Source organism: Corapipo altera, unplaced genomic scaffold, assembly GCF_003945725.1.
Source record: "Corapipo altera isolate COAL_440 unplaced genomic scaffold, ASM394572v1 55, whole genome shotgun sequence".
In the NCBI taxonomy this organism is placed as follows: Eukaryota; Metazoa; Chordata; class Aves; order Passeriformes; family Pipridae; genus Corapipo; species Corapipo altera.
The window spans coordinates 365,173-383,554 of NW_020884882.1; the positions used below are offsets into that span (position 1 = coordinate 365,173).

An 18,382-nucleotide genomic window follows, 5' to 3' on the forward strand; every position below is an offset into this window, starting at 1 on the left:
GCGCTCCCGCCCCGCCGCTGTCCCGGGGCGGCCCCGCCGCGGCGGGGGCGGTGCCGGGGCCGCGCTCGGGGCCGCGCTCACTCCGGGCATCCCCCCCGCCCCGGGGCCACCCCGCGCATCTCCCCTATACCGGCACCGGCATCCCCGTGCCGATTTGTTTCTCGCCCCTGCGGCGCCGAGGCCGGAGGAGGGGAGTGAGCACCCCCCGGTCCCCTCCCGAGGCCACTCCGGCAGCGCCGTCCTGGAGGGAGGGAGGGAGGGAGGCGGCGGGTCCGGCCCCGGTGTGCGGGGTCCCTTGGGGCGCGCACGGCCAAATCCCGGCTGGGGATGCCGGGGCGCGGAGCGGAGGGGATGGGGAGGTACCGGTACCGTGGCAGGTCCCCGGGGGCCGGCCCGAGGGGGCTGAGCCCGTACAAACTGCTGGCAGCCGCACACCGGTTTGTAAGTCTTTTTTTCTTTAATAAAACAATCGGAGGCTGTATCAAAAATTTAGTAAAAAATTAGATTTGAGAGTGCACTGATTTTTTTTTTTTTACTATTAACTATTCCTGGCGCATTTTTTCTTTTTTTTCTTTTTTTTTTAATTTTTTTTTTAAACTTTTTTATCTTTTCCAACAGTGTCCGGGCCAGAGTGCCAGCTTGAGGCCAGCGAGGCCATTCCTGAGCCACTCACAAGGAGCAGCCAGGACAGAGAACACACCCCACCGTCGCCAAAACCCCTTCAGGGCGGGGGTTTTACTTAAAAAAGAACTTCCCCCAACCCTGGCGTTCTCTGGGAAGTAGAGAAGTTGTGGTGGCACAGGGCTCAGCTCACCCTCCTGTGAGCATCCCCTGCACAGCACTGCACCTGGCGCTCAGCCACGGGCACCCCAAGGCAGGCTGACCCAACTGATGACTACTTTATGATCCGTGAGAAAAATAGGATTTCTTTGATTAAAAATAAAATAAAAATGATAAAAGAATCAAATCCCGAACCAAGAAGCTGGTCCCCCAAAGAGGAGAAGGAGGAGGAGGAGGCGGCTTGCTGTCCTCAAGGCCTCTCCCCTAAACCAGCACTGAGCTCACCTGCAGCACAGCACTGCTCTTCCCCTTCCCAAAAACATCCCAGTTTAGGTAAACAGCAGATTAAATGTAAAAACTTAAACCATTGACTTCAGAAAGTCCCTTGAATTTAATTATTTTTAGGCTACCTTTCATGTTACGTCCTGTAGCTAGACACACGTGAATAGAAAAAACAGTACAGTTAGTGTTAAAGGCAAACAGCGGAGACCCAGAGTGCTACCCCAGTGCTGCCTGCTCCTCCCGACCCGGCCCAACCCGTCCCGACCCCCCTCCCTGCCCGCCGCCCCGGCCCCGGCCGAAGCCCAGCCGCCAGGAAGGCGTCTTTGAGCCGAGAATATTTTTTTCTATGAATAAAATAAAACCAAAGCTTGTTAGGCAAAAATAAAACAAGTGTCCCCCCGAGTCCTGCGAGCGCTCCGGTGCGGCAGGCGCAGCCAGGGAGAGCCTGCTGGGGAGCGGGCTGGGGTTTCGTGTTCCCGGCTGGCGAGGGGGCTGCCGGCCCACAGACAGCACCGGTGTGGAGCTGGAGGCCCCTTCTCCCCCGAGGGCCTCCCGTTCATTAAGGGGGGACGTAGGGCGGTGGGGACCTGTACGGGGTCATGTTCTTCGGGCGGGAGCCTTTCCCCTCCATGGGAGCGGTGAAGGGCGGGGGAGGCTGGTAGGGCGGCGCGTTGGGGTCCTCATCCCGCAGCGGCGTGTATTCCCCGATGGTGTCCTGGTTGAGCGGCGTGGTCTCTGGCATGCTCTGGTTGGGGTACTCTGGGGGGGGGAGTGGGGCTTTCTCCTCCTGGAGGATGAGGGGCATGCTGGAGGACGGCGGAGGCTTGGAGTCGTCCAGCTCGTCGGCGAAGATGATGGGCACGCCTTTCTTTATGAAGGTGGCCTGGTCTTCGATGGTCAGCTTCCCTTTCCTCTTCTTGCGGTAGCAGATCATGGCGATGATGCCGGCCACGAGGAGGATGGCGGCCACCACCACGGCAGGGATGACAGTGTGCAAGTACACGTCATCCTCGCTGCTCTTCTCGGGGTCTTTGCCTGCCACCACTGTCGGTGTCGCCTCGGAGATCACCCTGCCGTCCTTGGTCACGGGGACAAACTGGATGTTCTTGCAGCTGCCGGAGCCGACCACTGACACGTTCAGAGGCTTGAATTCGGGCTGCAGTATGTTGGAGAAAGCCGGGCTCGGCCTCCCAGAGTCATCAGCAATTTTTTTGCTCAAAGTCCGGATCTGCTCCCGAGGGCAGGGTTCCAGGGGCAGCGTGTTGTTAGTCCACTCCACGACAATGGAGCCTTTGGCAATGTCCTGCACCGTAATGGTGCTGCTGTTCCTGTCACCGAATGCCAGAGCCAGCTTTTTCACCAGCATGATCTTCTTATGGATGTCGTTCACCACCGCATTGTGGTCCCCTTCCAGCCTGGCCTTGAACTTCACTGGAGACTTGTCCCCGTGCGGGCGTTTGTGGACATGGATTTCGAAAGCATCCACGGCGAAAAGCCCGCCCTTGTCAGTGGCGTACATGAAGTACTCGTGCTTCCCGATGTGGTTGCGGTCTGGCATGCCGTACATGAGCTGGCTGGTGCTGTTGAACTGCACCCATGAATTCTCCTCGATCATCTGCTGCTCCTTCAGCTTCAAGGTCAGCTGCAGCTTGTCAGTGGTGGTGTCTTCCTTGTCGTAGAAGGTATCTGACGGTATCTTAACCTCGAAGTAAGTTCCCTCCCACGCGTCGACCCTGTCGATGTGGTTCGTCAGCTTGGGTGGCTCATTTGGCTCCCAGGGCCGGGGGAGCCCGCTCGCTGTGGTGCGCACGCGGGACGGTGGGGAGGCTGTTGTCAGCTTGGAGATGGGGGATCTGGTTGTGCTGGGAGGCTTTGTTGGACGGGGAGTTTTGGGCCTTCGAGTAGGCCTTCGTGTTATCGCCGTGGAGGAATCCGTTGTGGATGGCGTGCCTGGCTTCAGAGTGGAGACTCTTGGCTTCTTGGTGGTAGTTGAGGGCGGCGTGATCACGGCTGTGGGCTCTACATACCCGGGCATCGTGGGGCGAATCGGCACAGAGGCCGTGCCCGTGCCTTCTGCTACCCTGGTTGGCTGGATCGGTCCCAGCGTGGGCGTCTGAACAATGGGGCCCCTGGTTCTGATGGTGACTGTGGGTTTCCTCGGCAGGGGAATGGGCTCCCGGACAGGGGGTGCCGTCGTCTCCGTGGGAGGCGCGATGGCAGGTGATGTCGGGGTGGGGACAATTCTGGTGGGCGGTTCTTGTGCGGCAGTGGTGGGCGGCCCGATGGCAGTCAAAGGCGTAGGGGTGGCGTTGATTTGCCGCCGCATCCTCTTTGGGAGGTGAGGTTTCTTGTTAGCAATGTGCCAGCCAACAACAGGGTACCCAAGGCGGGCAGACATGGTTCCTTCCTTAGCTGGAGCCTCCACCTTGCTGATGTTGGGGACACTGTTTTGGCTCAGAGAACATCCCAGTTTCCATGAGAGTAAGGCCCCATTTTCCACCACCTTCTTTGCATTTCCCGGTCCAGCCATGAAGGCCGACATGTCAAAGAGTCTGTTATTTACAACAGGAACCAACTTCATGTTATGAAGTTCCACCTCTGAGAAGCTTCTCATTCTGTTTAAGAGTTCAATCCTCTGCTTTGGTGTCATTTTTGTCAAGTCGGCATCCAAAATGACAGTCAGGATGGTGACCGGCTCTTCCGAGCCACACACGAACGGCGCTGCGTCACCCGTGTCTTGGACGGCCACTCGCACCGACTGAGGCTCGTTGTGGTCTTCTTGGTGCACCTCAACGGAGAAGACGTTTGTGGTCTGTGGCACATAGCTCCCGTTTGGGAAGTGCTGCAGCGTGGTCACCGAGATGTAGTGGACACCCTTGTCTGTGTCCAGGGGCAGCCCTTCTAGGGAGCTGCTCTCCGCGTTCCAGTGCAACCAAGAAGGCAAGGAGTCCTTCCCAGCTTCGGAGATCTACCAAACAAAAAGAAGATGTTTTTAGAAGTACAGCATTAGGATAGGTTCTAGCAGCAATAATACTTAAAGGATTAAAGAAGTGTAACAACTGGCCAGAGTACGGCGGCCCATGCTGCCTTCTCCTACGGCGGCAAGGACGAACTCTGCAGGGTGCACTGGTCTCAAAGGGCTTAAGGAGCCATGGGAGGTCATAAAGCCCCACAAGGACCCCTCGCCTTGCTGTGCAACTACCACACAAGTGGCTCATTTTCTCCAAGGGTGGACAGGGAGTTTACGTCATGGGGACAGTTACAAACTGAGGGTGAAGTTATGCCATACAGCCAAGCTGATCCAACAACAGCCCTCTTCCCACTCCTTCCTCTCCCAGCCCTGCCGTCTTCCTCCTTTCCTCACTCCATCACATCCTGCAAGCCCATTGCTCCAGCAGCTCAGCAAAACATATATTTACTCTGCTAACTTTCAGCTTCTTCCTGCTGTCCCCAGCAGCCAGGCTGAACTGGAGGGGCTGGAGGCTGGCAAACTATGGCTCAGGCCACCTTTAGTCTCAGACTCAGCTTTAAATGAAGGATTTCACTTTTATATAATAACTTGCTCCTGCAAGGGAAAGCTTTGTGTCAGAGTATAGGCACCTCAGAACCTCAACGCACTATGTACTACGTCTTTTAGGTCAATGGCAACACTTGGCTTTTTTTTTTTTTAACTCTCCCCTGTCCCAGAGGACTCCCCTTCCTGCCCTGGGTTGTAGCTGAAGGTGAGTACAAAACCTCAAACTCCCCAGGTCCCAGCAGCTGACATCGGTCTGTCTGCCCTGCAGCCGGTTGTCGATCACAAGGCACAGCGGAGCCGCTAGGGTTGCGTGGTGGAAGGAGTGATGCTGCCAGTTCGGTGGGCTGTGACATTTCCTGGGGCTGTAGGTACTCCAGAGTGAGTAACCTGAGCTTTGTAACCTCCCAGGATCAGAGGCATTTGGCAAGTGCCCTGGCTGGGCTTTCCAGAACTCCACAAGGCATCTCCCCTTGACACTGAGAGGAAAGAGGATGCTTTGTGGCCCATGGAGACACGTTCAGCAGCCTGGTTTGAGGCTCTGGGCTCGCTGCAGTCCAACACAGAGCCATGCTCCAGCTCTCCTCCTGAAAGGATGCTTTAGTTCTCTGCAGCTCCCTAAGGCTCACACATATTTCATAATTTACCCAAATGCAAAGCTGGGTAAGGAACTTCACAAGGAAACCTGCCTAGCAGGAGTGCTCCTGGGTCCAGCAGTGGTGCAGAGCCAGGGCTGGACTCGCCAGACCACAGGTCCTGCTGGGGAAAGTCCCTGGGATGGACAAGGAGTGATGCCCAATGCTGTAGGGCTGGGCAGACCATGAGTCCTGGGTGCCTCTCCCACTCCCTGGCTGCAGGCAGGATTCAGGCAGCACCCTGGGGCTCACCCACATGGTGAGGGTTTCAGCACACTGAAGGGTCTGGATGTGCAGCTTGGCAAGGATAAGGTAGGACCTGAATGTCTTTTGGCAAGAGCAGCACAAGAAAGCTTTTGTTCAAGAGCCACAGAGGGTTTCAGCCACCATCACACAGGCAACACCCTCATTCCTCTCCTCAGTGAAGGATCAGCCCTGCTTTCAGCCAGCCTGGAAAAGCTGGAGAGCACATCATGAGACACATGCTGGGTACAGTTTATAGAGCAGAGTTTAAAGCTGTTAGCACAGCTTTAGTTAACTCCTCATCAGCAGCATCCCAGAGCAGGGAATTCAGATTCCTGCTTAAAACAGCTGGAGGAAGCTGTCTCAGGGGGCCATACACCCCAATATATCCCACCTGGACTGAGACACTGAGACAGGAACGTCCTTCCACCGGGCCTTGCTGTGTGTCCATGTGTCTGGCAGAGAGCAGGGGGGGTTGGCAGGGCCATGGTTGCGTATGCTTCCCCTCTGCCTCAAGAACAGGAGCTGCTTTTAGCCCAGCCATCCCAAAGGAAAGGCAGCCCTTCACCTGAGCCGGGCACAGGGAGCCTCCCTCCTGCAGGAACAAAGGACCGAATTGTCCTTCCTTGGCAACTCTTCTGCCACGAGAGAACAAAGGCAAGGTCTGCTCCTGCCCAGCCACAAGAAGGACTGACCTGCCCTTATGTTCCTTTAAAAAAGTGTCATTTCATCACACCCTCTAAAAGCTGAGATGCCAGGACAGTGCCCAGTGCAATTTAGCATTTACAGTAGCAGGAGCTGGATGGTGCCACTCTTTGTCCTCTTGTTCCAAAATTAGCCACTAACCTGCCCACTGTGGAGGAGGGAAGGCTGGGCTGGGCGCACATCAGGAACAGAAACATGGGGAGCCAGGACAAAGCCACAGCATTATTGAGGCTTACACAATCAAGAAGAATAAAAACTTTAATAGCGAGTGGTTAAATTCACTCTGAATGTGTAATTTTAGGCTACATTTGGAACAAATCTCCCCCTTCTGTGCACTCTGCAAAAGCCCTTAATTACAGGATCACACACTCCGTACAGCTTTCCTGGGAGCCAGGGTTTTCTGGTGCTCCCCCTTCCCTGGACATGGGGCATGACTTGAGGAGGCGACTCTACAAGCAGCGTTACTTTACCTAATCTACAGACACAAGATGATTCTCCCTTCAGTCATGTTTGTTCCTACATTGACAATCAAACTCACTTCAGAAAGGTGGCCGACCCCACATGCAGAAAAGACAGTGAGGAAGGTATAGGCCAGTCTGAGTATTCCTGCTTGGAAAACCATTTTTAACCTACAGTTTACATTTAGGGCCATGCTAGAAAACGAAGCTGCAGCCAGACAGATTCACACCAAAAACTAGGCTCTCCTGAAAAACAAAAACAGGCCAGGCAATCACTGACTGGGACGACTTGTTCTAGCAGGGATGCGACAGTTGCAAAACATTTATAAACCCACTTAAACTTGATTTAAAAAGAGCTGAGCTAGTTCAGCTGTATTCAGTCTGCAAGGAGATGTGGACTGTTTCTAAGGGCTCTGCAAGAGGTGACTAAGAAAATCAGATTTAAGTGGATTATGCCTATGAAGTCCATGAAGATACCTGTGCCTCCCCTGGGAAATCTTTGGGAAGGCAACAAGTCACAAGTATTCTGCTTTAAACACAACTACTGCCCTGGCAGCAGAATTCATCCATGTTCATGAGGTAAAGGAAGAGCCCAGAAAGATTAGAGTAGATAATCAAAGCTGTTATCAGGCTGGATAAAAATACTTATTCCTAAACAAACACGGACCAGCAGAGCCCTTGGCGTGGGTCTGTCCTGTTCATAATCACTGCTGTATTTGTGTTGGTGCAAAACTGGGAGCAGGGAGTCCTGGACTCTGTCCTAGCAATGTTTCCTTCAAATATTGCTTCAAAGGGTATTTGTTAAAGGTACACAGAGTTAATGATTTCGGATCTCTACTTTTCATGTTAAAAGTTTCCCAGTTTTCTACGTATGCAATAAGTATCAGCCTTAAGCCCTGCCATTTCCCCCAAGGGGTCTGGTTTCAAAATAACTCTTCTGTTGCTCAATTTAAAAAAAAAAAAAAAAAAAAAAAAAAAAGCTGTCTTTGTTTTCCAATTATTTGAGAAAATTATAAATGAATGCTCATCAGCTAAAGATTACACAAGCCTGGCAGTGTATTGAAGACCATTAAAAAATAAGCCATGATTTTGATTTTAAATACATACAGTGGTCTGGCGGGTTTTGAAGACCTTGTTCACAAAATCCTTTCAGATAGACACGGCCTGTTATTTTTAGGCCAGCCAAGAGCAGTCAGCTCATGACAGAAGATAGCTCAGTTTGATTTGTTTTTTTAAACTTGGATCTTAAAGCCCTGTAGCCAACAAGACAAAGATAAGCAAAGGAGCAGTGAGCAAAACTGCTGCCTCGGAGGGAATTCAGGCAAAACCCGCATTCTTTCCTACAAGAGTGCTCTCTAATCCTCCAGGTATTCAGTTCTCCTCCTCCTCCTCACAATGAATCCTCCAAAAAGGAGGCAGTGAGTGCTTTGCCAGGAGACAGGTACTGTAGGATCCTGCCACAAGTCTCCCTTTGGCACACTGCTATGAAATCCTCCCAGCCCTGGAAATATCCGATGGGATCTCCTGTGTCTGTGCTGCCAGACCCTCTTGTGAGCATCAGCAGCTGGGACTTGGCTCCTTTCCTTTCAAATCAGTCCTAAAAAGCCCCTGACCGCTTTTGGGCAGAGTGAGCATGGACAGTCCTGCAGCTCTGCCAGATCTCCCACTGGCCCCTTCCCGTGTCCAGCTGCTGCTGAGAGATAGACCCCGTGCCAGGGATTTCATCTGGGGTGTAATTACCAATGACAATTTACTGTAGCCAGACTCCTTCAGCATTACCCCCCCACACACAGCCAGCAAGGAGGAACACGCTGGCTGAGCCCTCTCCACCTGAACAGAAGGCGAGCTGAGCTGTGCCCAACCGACTGACCCAGCCAGTGCCACACCAAGTCTGCAGGCTCAGGCTTCTGCAAGCAATTAACCAGCAGGCAGGGGAAGAAAATGGAAATTCAAACGCAATTCAAATGCAAATATAACTGCAGAGAAAGAGTCAAGCCTAAGCTGTTTGCCTAAGCCCAAGCTTCATCTTAACCCCCTGCTAATGCCGCTGCACTGGCAAGTGTTGGCAGCAGAAGAAACACAGAGTCTCAGCCCCAAATAGGATCCATGGGCAGGCAGATTCCTGCCGCCTTGTCCCACACAAATGGGGGTAGAGACACCAGTTTCAGATCCACCCCAGTGCTGCTGGAACTGTGGGCACTGCAATGCCTGTGGGTCCATCACATGCGTTCCTCTTCTTACCTGACACAGGCTGCTCTGGTGCCTGCAGACATGGGGCTCAGCTGTCCATGCACCACAGCCCCAGACAGATCCCAGGGTGGCAGAAGCTGCTATACTGGGTCAGGGAATGTGACAGTGCAAGGCAGGAGCTGGGCAACCCTCAGACCACAACAGCTGCCAGAGCCTGCCAGAGTTCAAGAAGCGTTTGGACAATGCCCTCAGGCATTGTGGTGTGATTCTTGGGGCTGTCCTGTGCAGGGCCAGCAGTTGGACTCGATGGTCCTTGTGGGTCCCTTCCAGCTCAGGATATTCTATGATTCTACGAAGCTGTGAGTCTTTGGCCCCAAGGAACAGCCTTGCCAGGAAGGCTGGCCTGTGTGCATCCAGGAGATGATGTATGAAGGAGCCTCCAACATTACACCCTGCTCCTTTCCTCAAATACAACAGAACTGTAAACTAGGACATCAGACAGGTCGTGCCCAGAAACACAAGGCTCAGAAAACAATGGTGCAAAGAGAGATTGCACCTCTCAGAGCCTTCTGCTCACTGGGCACAGCTATGGTTTTGCTGCATCTGCACTGTGGGAAAGCTCAGGCTGGAGAAAGGAACGTTGCTTGTACTGGGCACAGAGGGCAGGGAGGAATTGTAGCACAAGTGCTTCCCCATGGAGGGGACTGCAATACCTGCCAGGGTGTTTGGGTGTCCTCAGCAGACACTGCTCCTCTGAGCTGCTGTGTGCCTCGGACAAAAGGCCCAGGAACTCATGGACAAAAACAAGCTGCTCCAGGACATTTCATGCAGATGCACCTACCCCTGGAAGTCTAAAAACAGCCCAGAGACTTCACTGGCCCTCAGAAGTACGTCAGTCTCGGTGACCCAAGCCTTCATTACCAGCAGGAGCTCACCACCTCTATTCAGAGACTGGAAGCTACACGGGGACAGCTGGTAATTGGTGCTTCCTTTGTGCACAGGTAGGTCAGGATGGTTGAACTAACCCCACACTTAGGCTGGTCCCAGCCAAAGCCCAGCAAAGCTCTTCCTGCATGTCTCCATGCACTGAAGCTGTTGTTTTAGGGGGAGGAAAAAAAAAAATCAAACCTTTCAGCTCAGGAAGCTGAGCTAAGGGAGAACAAGGTTTGCAGAGGCTACATCAGCAGTCCTTGCCCTCAACTTCAAATTCAAACTTCAGCCTCTGAAGGACCAGGCAGCACAACTACTTGAAGTAGCTGCTCTGCTTTTACATGCTCATGAAAACCTGAGGAGAAGTTTACATGTCTGCTGCTAATCTATATTTTCCAGCCATTCACACACAGAAAGCAGCCGCCCTCCTTCGCTGTGGACACAGCCTGCCTTGCCCCAGGAGCTGGGCTTTGTCCGACCAACTCCTTCAGGGTCAGTAAAATGGCTCCGCAGCGGCGCAGGCTGAGCGGCTACGCCCGGCTCATGCCACCCTCACATACTCCTGCCATGACGGCTCCTTTTCCAGATGCGCCTCTGTGTTGGCTATAAGGACACTATTCAGCGTCCCACTCTGCCTGGGCAAGGGAACACAACAGCTGTTTCACTGGGAGGTCACTACAAAACATTGAGTGTCCCAAGAAATCCTCCTTTCATCGGTCCATGCAAGCAGCTTGGAAGGATTTGTTTAGCCTTATTGTTGGAGCGGGAAGGCGCAGCCCGCCCGCGCCAGGGCTGGGGTCAGCACAGGCTGCCCACACCCCGCTTTCTCCCTTGGCCGGGGGGGCGAACACGGGGCAGGAAAAGCCTCAAACGGCTTAAAAAAAAAACCAAAAAAAAGTTCAGTCGGGCTCCTCTTTCAGCGCAACTTTTTGTAAGCGAAAGGCCAAAGGGAAGCAAAAATACCACAAAGGAGGGATGCCAAGTGCTGGGGGTTTAGTGCTGCCACCGCACAGCTAACCAGCCCTGGCAATTTATTCCTGCCATCAGCAGATTGCTGGAAAGCTGGCTTTCAAGAGCACAGTAAGGAATGGCAGACCGGATCTCGCAGTCTCAGGTCTGCTCCTTCACAGAATTCTCATTACCGTTGCATCCTCTGGATGCTCAGAGCAACAACCTGTAAGAGTAGGACAAAACAAGGAACTTCCCAGCCCGTCTGAAAATCCAGTTTATAATTAGATCGAGTCACATTTTCCACTCCTCCAAATTCAGAGCTTGTTACTAAGCACGCACTAAAAATGCCAAATTCCCTGACTCTGTCTCACTGCAGGAAAAAGATAAGCATCCCCCTAAGCCTCCCCACAGAAATCTTATCAGCTCATCTCATTGCTCAGATTGCAGTGTGGCAGCTAAGCAAAGCCCTGCCCAAGTCCTCCTTTGCCTGGACCTGTTCCAGGCACTGTCATTTATCCCTGTGTGCTCCCCTGTAAATAGCGGCTGTTGCTACAACCCCCAGTTAGTCCAAGAAAACCAGGGACCCCAGGGATGAGGTGAAGCTCAAATGCTTTGACACAGAGAGCCTTTTAAGATACCCAACTTAATGACACAGCCCCTCGGGAGCGCTCTTTGTTTCTCCTCTTCTTTTGAGAAATGCCACTTTAATAAATTTCACATTCAGTTAAAGTGCTTTGAAATAAAGATCACTGCAAGAGGAAAAAAAAAAAATCAGTATTTTGTGGTTTTCTTCCCTGAAAGCAAGTGTGTCCTGGCACTGCAGGCTGGCTGCCAACATCCAGCCCTTCACTTTGGGGTCAGAGCAGGGTTGAGGTGAACTGCACAGCCCCGACAGCAGATACCCATGTCAGGACTCCTGCAACCCAATCCCTGTGGATCCTGTTTATAAATCAAGGTCCCTGATGTCTGATGAGAGCAGAGATGTTTGATAAAAGCCACTTCAACAGACAGCATACAGAACAAACATTGGAAAATTAGGCTCCTGCTTGGAAAATTTAGTGGTGGACTTGGCAGTGCTGGGTTAATGGTTGGACTCAATGATCTAAAAGGTCTTTTCCAACCTAAACATTCAATGAGAGCAAGACTCCTTTTTTCCCAGATGGATATCCAGTACTCTGATAACCTCCAAACCTGCTCCATAGCTGCCCTGTAAGTCAGCTGAGTGAGTGAATTCAGTTGTTCTAATCACTTTGCCAGCAGCTATGTTTGCTCACAGCAAGAGGTTCTTGGGGCCTCTGCTACGTGTTTTACGTGTTTTCCCAACAAAGAGCTGGTGACACCGTGCACTTCAAATCCCAAACTAATCAGGGGCCAAGACACAGCCAGGAATGGTGAGCCTGTGCTCACCTGAACTCCTTGGCATTGGCTACAAACCCACAGCAGACCCACTCCGTGGGATCCACCCCACACCAAACACCACCAGCCTGAAGACAGGTCAGCAGCTTTACATGATCTTCGAGGAGGACACAGCAAATCTGCTCTGGCAGGGATGCGTCTCGGGAAGCAGTGCACAGCAGGAGCTTCTCTCCTTCCAGCATACTTTACAGATCCATCTTTAAATAAAAGCCATTTAATTGCATGTCTTTATGTACTGTGGGCATATGCATTTAGGATATCAGAGACTATGCAAGGGCTCGATTCCTTGCGGGTATTGTATCCTTGTGGGGATATTGTGTCTCGGCTGGTGGGATGAGAGGACAGCCAGGCTTACTGCAACAGCCCCCATCCCAAATCATGCACCTTGCCTGACATCCTCTTCTAGGACCTCAGCAACGGGAAGCAGCAAAAACTACAGACCTGGATATTTCAGCTGATGGGCAGATGTCCAAACCAAAGCAAAGCAGATGTGGAAAAGCAAATGATCGGAGGATATATCAAACAAGGTTATTTATAGAAGAGAAAAGGAAGTTTTGATGCTTTTATAGGAGGTTCTGGTAAAATTTCATCTAGAGTGTTTTGTATAGCTGCGGTCATGCAAACAAAGAAAAATAAACTCAAGCTGTAGGAGGTGCAGAAGACAGCTGCAAAGCTGAGGGGAGGGAAAGAAAGCTTATTTTATGAGAAAAAACTAAAGAGGTTGGCTTGTTTAACCTAATAAAATCAAGATAGGGAGTATGCCTGTCACCTATAAATACATAAAGGAAGTAAATATTATGAAGGTAGAACTGATTTAAGCTAAAGGGCAGCACACATAAATATTTCTAGCCACCCCTAAATTTAGGCTAGAAGCTGCATTTTTAATCAGAGCAGCCAAGTTCTGGAGTAGCTTCAAATAGAAGTGGAAGGAACAGGAAATCCAGCTGGTCTTTGACCTGAGCATGATCTGTTCTTTGACAGGACACAGCTGAGAGGTAACAGGTCAGACTCCACACAGTCCTCAGTGCAAATGGGGTAAGGAGTTGATGACTGGTGAGGGTACCAGCACCAATGCCCATGGTTATCCTGTCCCAGCCAGCATCTGCCAGGAACCAGTGGGAACCTGCACACCCTCACACTACCCATCTGCATGGCAAGGGGGCCGTATGACATAGGGAAATTGGGTGTTTTAACCCAAACCTCTCAAAAATGCCAATGTTCTGGTGTCAAACATGGCAGAAAGGGCTGCAAGGTGCCTTTTGGGAAGGCACAGCAAGGAGTTTTAATTTCCTAGACACCTTCAGACAGCCGGAGAGTAATCTTGCGGCGAGACGCCTTGCTGTAGTGAGGAGGCTTGAGGACAACATCTGGACTGAGCTGCTGCCAAATTCAACAGCTGGAATACCTGCAAGCTGCAGCTGCCCTTCAGAGGACACGGTAATGCCTGACCAAGACACCTGCTTGGGAACACAAGGCACAGGGGAAGGGAGTTACCATGGCCACAACGCCTTGCTGGCAGCTGGCTCTCAGCAACGTGGAAACGAGACTCCAAAATTAAGACACATGGTAGTTTTTCTACTTCTTTTCTGTGCAGCTCGAGCACGTCAGAATAAACTTTCTTTTCTCCTTAACCATAAAATCTCACCTGTTCTCCAGCAGCTTTGGGGGTGGAAGGGAAACACCGGTGATGGCTCCCAGGAGCACATACCTGACTGTGCAGGAGTGCGTGCCTGCGGGGCACTCCTCCACCACGCTGCACATGCCTGGCGTTGTTTCCATCCCACAACCAAGTTTGCAGAGAAAAGTATTTTGTCTACAGATGGCTGGAATCCATCTGGATCCAGAGGATCTCAGAAGGAGTTTCAAGCCGATCACCGCCACAGTCCTAGAAACTATCAACGGGAATCATCTAGAAATGAAGCAAATCACACCTTCTCCAGGCTCCAGTGGGAAGCTCCTGGGAGTCTGGGGACATCAACTCTCAGCATCTTCTTTTAAATAAAATTATAGCAAATTTCTTCGAAATTTAAGGGGAAAAAGTATAGGCAACCACATCTCATTGTAAACCCTGACCCATCTCAGAGGGCACAGTCCTTATTATTTTTTAGGAGGGTTTAAGTACATCAGCAAGATCCAGAAGTACTGTGCTTTTACTGCTCCAGCTGAGAAAGGCAAAGCAGCCTGAGAAAAAGACCAGAGCAATTTGCCGTGAAACTTTCCAGTAAAACAAAAATGCACCTCAGCACCCAAAATTGCCTACGCAGTTCTCACTAGCCAGGAATCAAATCCCTGCAGCAAAGGTCAGCTGTGCTCAGCAGCCAACATGCATTCCCTGCAAGGAGAGCCCTTCCAGAGACAGCAGCTAAGTGAGAACCTGCTGCACTTTTAAAATCGATTTCAAGGTGAACAGATGCAAGATGCACATGGGTAAGCCCAGGGACGAGCGTGAAAATCGCTCCCAGCGTATGCTGAACTACACACAACGAGCAGCTGCTGGTCCTGATCCAGCCCAGTCCATTCTAGGCTCTCCAGGTATGTTGGTGTTATCCAACACACCTCACACCAACACGGCAGAAGTATCGTTTGAAGCCATCAGGTGAGGTGGAAATAAACCATCAGGATTTTCCTGCATCCACTGGAGCTACCAAAGATGATTTTTGTGCCAGGAAAAGACGACAGAGGAAGCTGTGGTGTTACACAAACACTGACAATTATTCCTGCCATCAAAGCAGCTATTAGACAACATTAGAACAAGCCACTTGGATGCAAAATCCCAAACCAAAGTTATCATTTCTGTAACATGAGATCTTGGGCTCACCACACCTGCCTGGGCTCTGGCAGCCCAGTGCTGTCCAGGTGCCCCGTGCTTCGAACAGGCTGCGGGTAAAGCCAGGTAAAGCTCGGCCATGGTCAACTCAACGCCACCGAGACCAGCCCAGCCCCTTCCCCAACTCCTCTGGCCCCTTCCCCGACTCCTTCCATGCCTTCCTCCTCCCTGTCTGACCCTCTGTCAGTAACAGCTGCATTCTTTGGATTTTCTGCCCACCCAGCACCCTCGCTAGAGCCAGCAGGATCACGTACTGGGATTGGGATAACTGTGTGACAGTACACAGAGCTAAACCAAACCTGCCTTCAAGCAGAGGCTGAGCTGTCAGACTTGCTCCTGACTTGCTCTCCATCTCCCTCTGATCTTCCAAGACACTCCAGAAGCTTGTCCTGTTATAATGCTTCTAAAAATGGATATTTAAAACTTATTTTCAATTTTGCTCTTTGGAAGGTAATTCTGTTTTTAAGAACAGAATTTTCTGAACTCCACATGATCCAAGCAAACCCTCCCAGGACAGGACTAACGATGAGCACACCTGTGTTAAGACACATCCCTACCCTCCTCTGGGCTATTCTAACACACTCCTGCACTCAGGACTGATTCCAAAACTCAGTTTTCAGGTGCCTGCAGTGCCAGCAGTGTGAGGTTTAAGTCAGATAAGGGGGAAAGGCTCCCATCTTTCCCAAGAGGACTTAGGGACAAGGTCAGGAGAGACTGTGTCACAGACAGCCCAGAGCCCCGCTGGCAGGACAGAGTCTGTTTGTCTGGCCATGTTTTGTTACCACAGTAAAGCAAACTCCCCAAGCCTGAGCAGCAATTCCAGGGAATCTGCGGCGCCCTGGATCCTGAGGCAACATCTCCTCACAGATGTGCCCATCATTCCAGGGGCAGAGCATCTGAGTTTAAATACAGCCAGCAAACCTGATTAGTCACCCCTGAGAACTTTCCTCTCTTTGTTACAGAGAAAGGAACTTTGCAATAAGGCGAGACTTTATTTTTTAATAAAAATCCTTCTCCCATAGTCCTACAAAACATTTAAGGCCGCTTCGCAGCCACCCTCATGACCCAGGTCGATAATGGGGTGACTCACTTGACTCCTGCATGAATATAACTGAAAATGAGCCCTCAGGGAATGGTGTTTCTCACCTGGACAACTTCTCCATTGGAAGCAATTAAATCCGTGGGGATGGAGACTCTGAAGTAGCGTCCCACCACCGCAGAGCTGTCCGGTATGCCCACCACAGCCGGCACAGTCTCCCGGAGGTCCGAGAGCACGGAGTGCATGGAGGCCTCCAGCTGGTTTTCCCAGTCCCGAACCACTTCTGCCGGCTCGCTGGGCCAGTGGCAGTGGGCAGAGGCTGCCAGTAGCAGCATGGGGAGCCAAGTCCTCCCCAGGAAAGGGGGTTGCAGTAGGCATCCAACAGTCATTCTTCCCAGGAGCCTCGGTAACGGTGCTCCAGCCAGAAAGGGGATCACAGGGAATCTGCAGGCACGGCAGCGCAGGCAGGGGATCCACCAGTCCTTCACAGCAGCCTCATTCTAGGAGTCCTGGGAACCTGGTTAGACACAGGAAACCCAATCAGCACATTAATCATGGTACCCAAGCCATCCATCCAACACACACAGACCTTGCAATGGGCAGAGGATACTGGCCACGCAACTGTCTGTGCCTCAGCTTTTGATTTAACTGCAAGCTGCCACTGCCATTAAAGAGAGGAAGAGTTTCTCAGATCCTCCTCTGATGTACAGCATCTCCAGAGAAACAAGATCCTCCTGCTTTTCCACACACATAGCTGTGTTTCTGCTGTTCTGGAGCCACAGCATCCTGAGACAGCCACAGGTAGGGAGACAGGGTAGATACAAATGAAGCTGAGATTGAGCACAGTGCTAAGAGCTGACCTCTCAAGGCAAGATGAAGTCAGGCTGGGACATCAGTGGATTTAAATGCCAGTTACCCAGCAGGAAGGTCCCAAGAAAACCCCGGAACTCCAAAGCTGTCATCCTGATGGATTGATGCATGACAGATGTTTCTGCTCCTCTGACCCACAAGCCTGGTTTTCAAGCCAGGTCTCCTCTCAGGTCCAGCTTTTGGTATTAATGTTTAGACTTGATTGGGGGGGCAGCAGTACACACCCCCAAATCAGACTGGAATGAGCTATGCACACACCTTGTTCCATGCTGCCATCCAGCTCCCTCCTGCTCGCACAGCTCGTCTGTCCCCTCACTCTGCCAAGACACATCTCCAGCTCTCCCTCTGTTGTTTTCTTCTTTCACTTGCTCCCCCCCACTCCCTCTGCTCCCCTGGATCACAGATCTTTTGCTCTCTGTTCCTTTGGTGCATTATTTCCTTTCCTTCCCTAGCAGCTTCTCCCTCCAGACCGTGTTCAGCCACAGCACACAGTCACAGATCTGTGCCACCATGTTCCTCCTCACAGCCTGCTTGCAGGAGACCAATGGATCCATGGAACAGGACAGAATTGTTTGGGACCCCAAGGAAGCTGTACTGTCCACTCTGGCATTCTAGTTTGCAGCCAGCACAGCCCTCAGTAACCAATCTGCTCTATCAAGGGGGACGGTGGGTTATGAAGGACGGGTGGACAGACACATGGACAAGCAGGTGTTAGTCCCAGGAGCACACAGGACTGGGCTCTCACAGGCCAGGCACTCATGCCTTGAACCAACTCCTTTTTTCCAGGCTGGAGAGAGAAGTGGCTCCAAATTCCCAGAGCAAACCCAGCCCAACTTCTAACCACTGGCTCCCAGGGCTCTGTGATTTATTTTAGCCTGTTTTGTCTCTGCTGTGTGATGCACATCAGGCTGTCCCAAGAGACCCCGGAGCCAGACCGTGTGGGAAGGGAAATCCCACTGCTTCTCGCCCTTGCAGAGCTCCTACAGCAACATGACAGGACTCAGCTGACCTGCTGTGCTGTGGCCAGGCAGGGTGTATTGCCCCCATGGGCTTGCAGAAGCAGGCAGAGGGTTTGCCCATGCAGGCCCCTGAGCCCAAGGCTACCACAGCAGGCTCTAGGAATAATAGGAGAGATAAGATGTGGTTGCTCATCCTAAAACCTGCACTCTAGAGAAGCTGAGGGGCAGCCTGCAAGGACCTGCACCCCTCAATGGGCCTTTCACAACAAACCCCACATGCAGAGGGGCTGACACCTCCCAGCCCGAGGTAACGTGCCCAGGGCACTGCTGGAGCTGGCAAAGAGGCTGTGGGTAGCAGGAATTATGAGCCAAATGTAACCTCTGGCTACAGCATCCACGAGGCAGATATCTGACCTGACCGCTGTCAGTTGTGGAAAACCTGCCTCGAGTGAAAGGCAGAAGAGACAGCAGAGGCAGAATAACACTGCTGGGAACCACAAGGCAGATGGGAGGGTGGCTGGTGTGATGGCCAGTGCCACAAGAAAGCCCACTCCCTGCTGCTCTTGTGCTTCCAACTGTCTGA

At 51.9% G+C, this 18,382-nt stretch overlaps 1 protein-coding gene across 1 annotated transcript; it reads right to left on the minus strand.

The window, feature by feature from the left end:
- Positions 1 to 572: 572 nt before the first annotated feature.
- On the minus strand, positions 573 to 16,659 carry DAG1 (dystroglycan 1). Its single transcript, XM_027640394.1, has 2 exons — positions 16,078 to 16,659; positions 573 to 4,030 (listed from the first exon to the last, which is right to left on the minus strand). The coding sequence occupies exons 1-2, from the start codon at positions 16,357 to 16,359 to the stop codon at positions 1,622 to 1,624; spliced, it is 2,691 nt and encodes an 896-aa protein (XP_027496195.1). The 5' UTR covers positions 16,360 to 16,659; the 3' UTR covers positions 573 to 1,621.
- Between the last annotated feature and the right edge of the window lie 1,723 nt (positions 16,660 to 18,382).

Excerpts from the sequence above, each read along its gene's own strand:
- DAG1 (XM_027640394.1), bottom strand. The coding sequence starts at position 16,359 with ATGACTGTTGGATGCCTACTGCAACCCCCTTTCCTGGGGAGGACTTGG. Across the intron at positions 4,031-16,077 it reads CCAATGGAGAAGTTGTCCAG|ATCTCCGAAGCTGGGAAGGA; the intron begins GTGAGAAACACC and ends TTTGTTTGGTAG.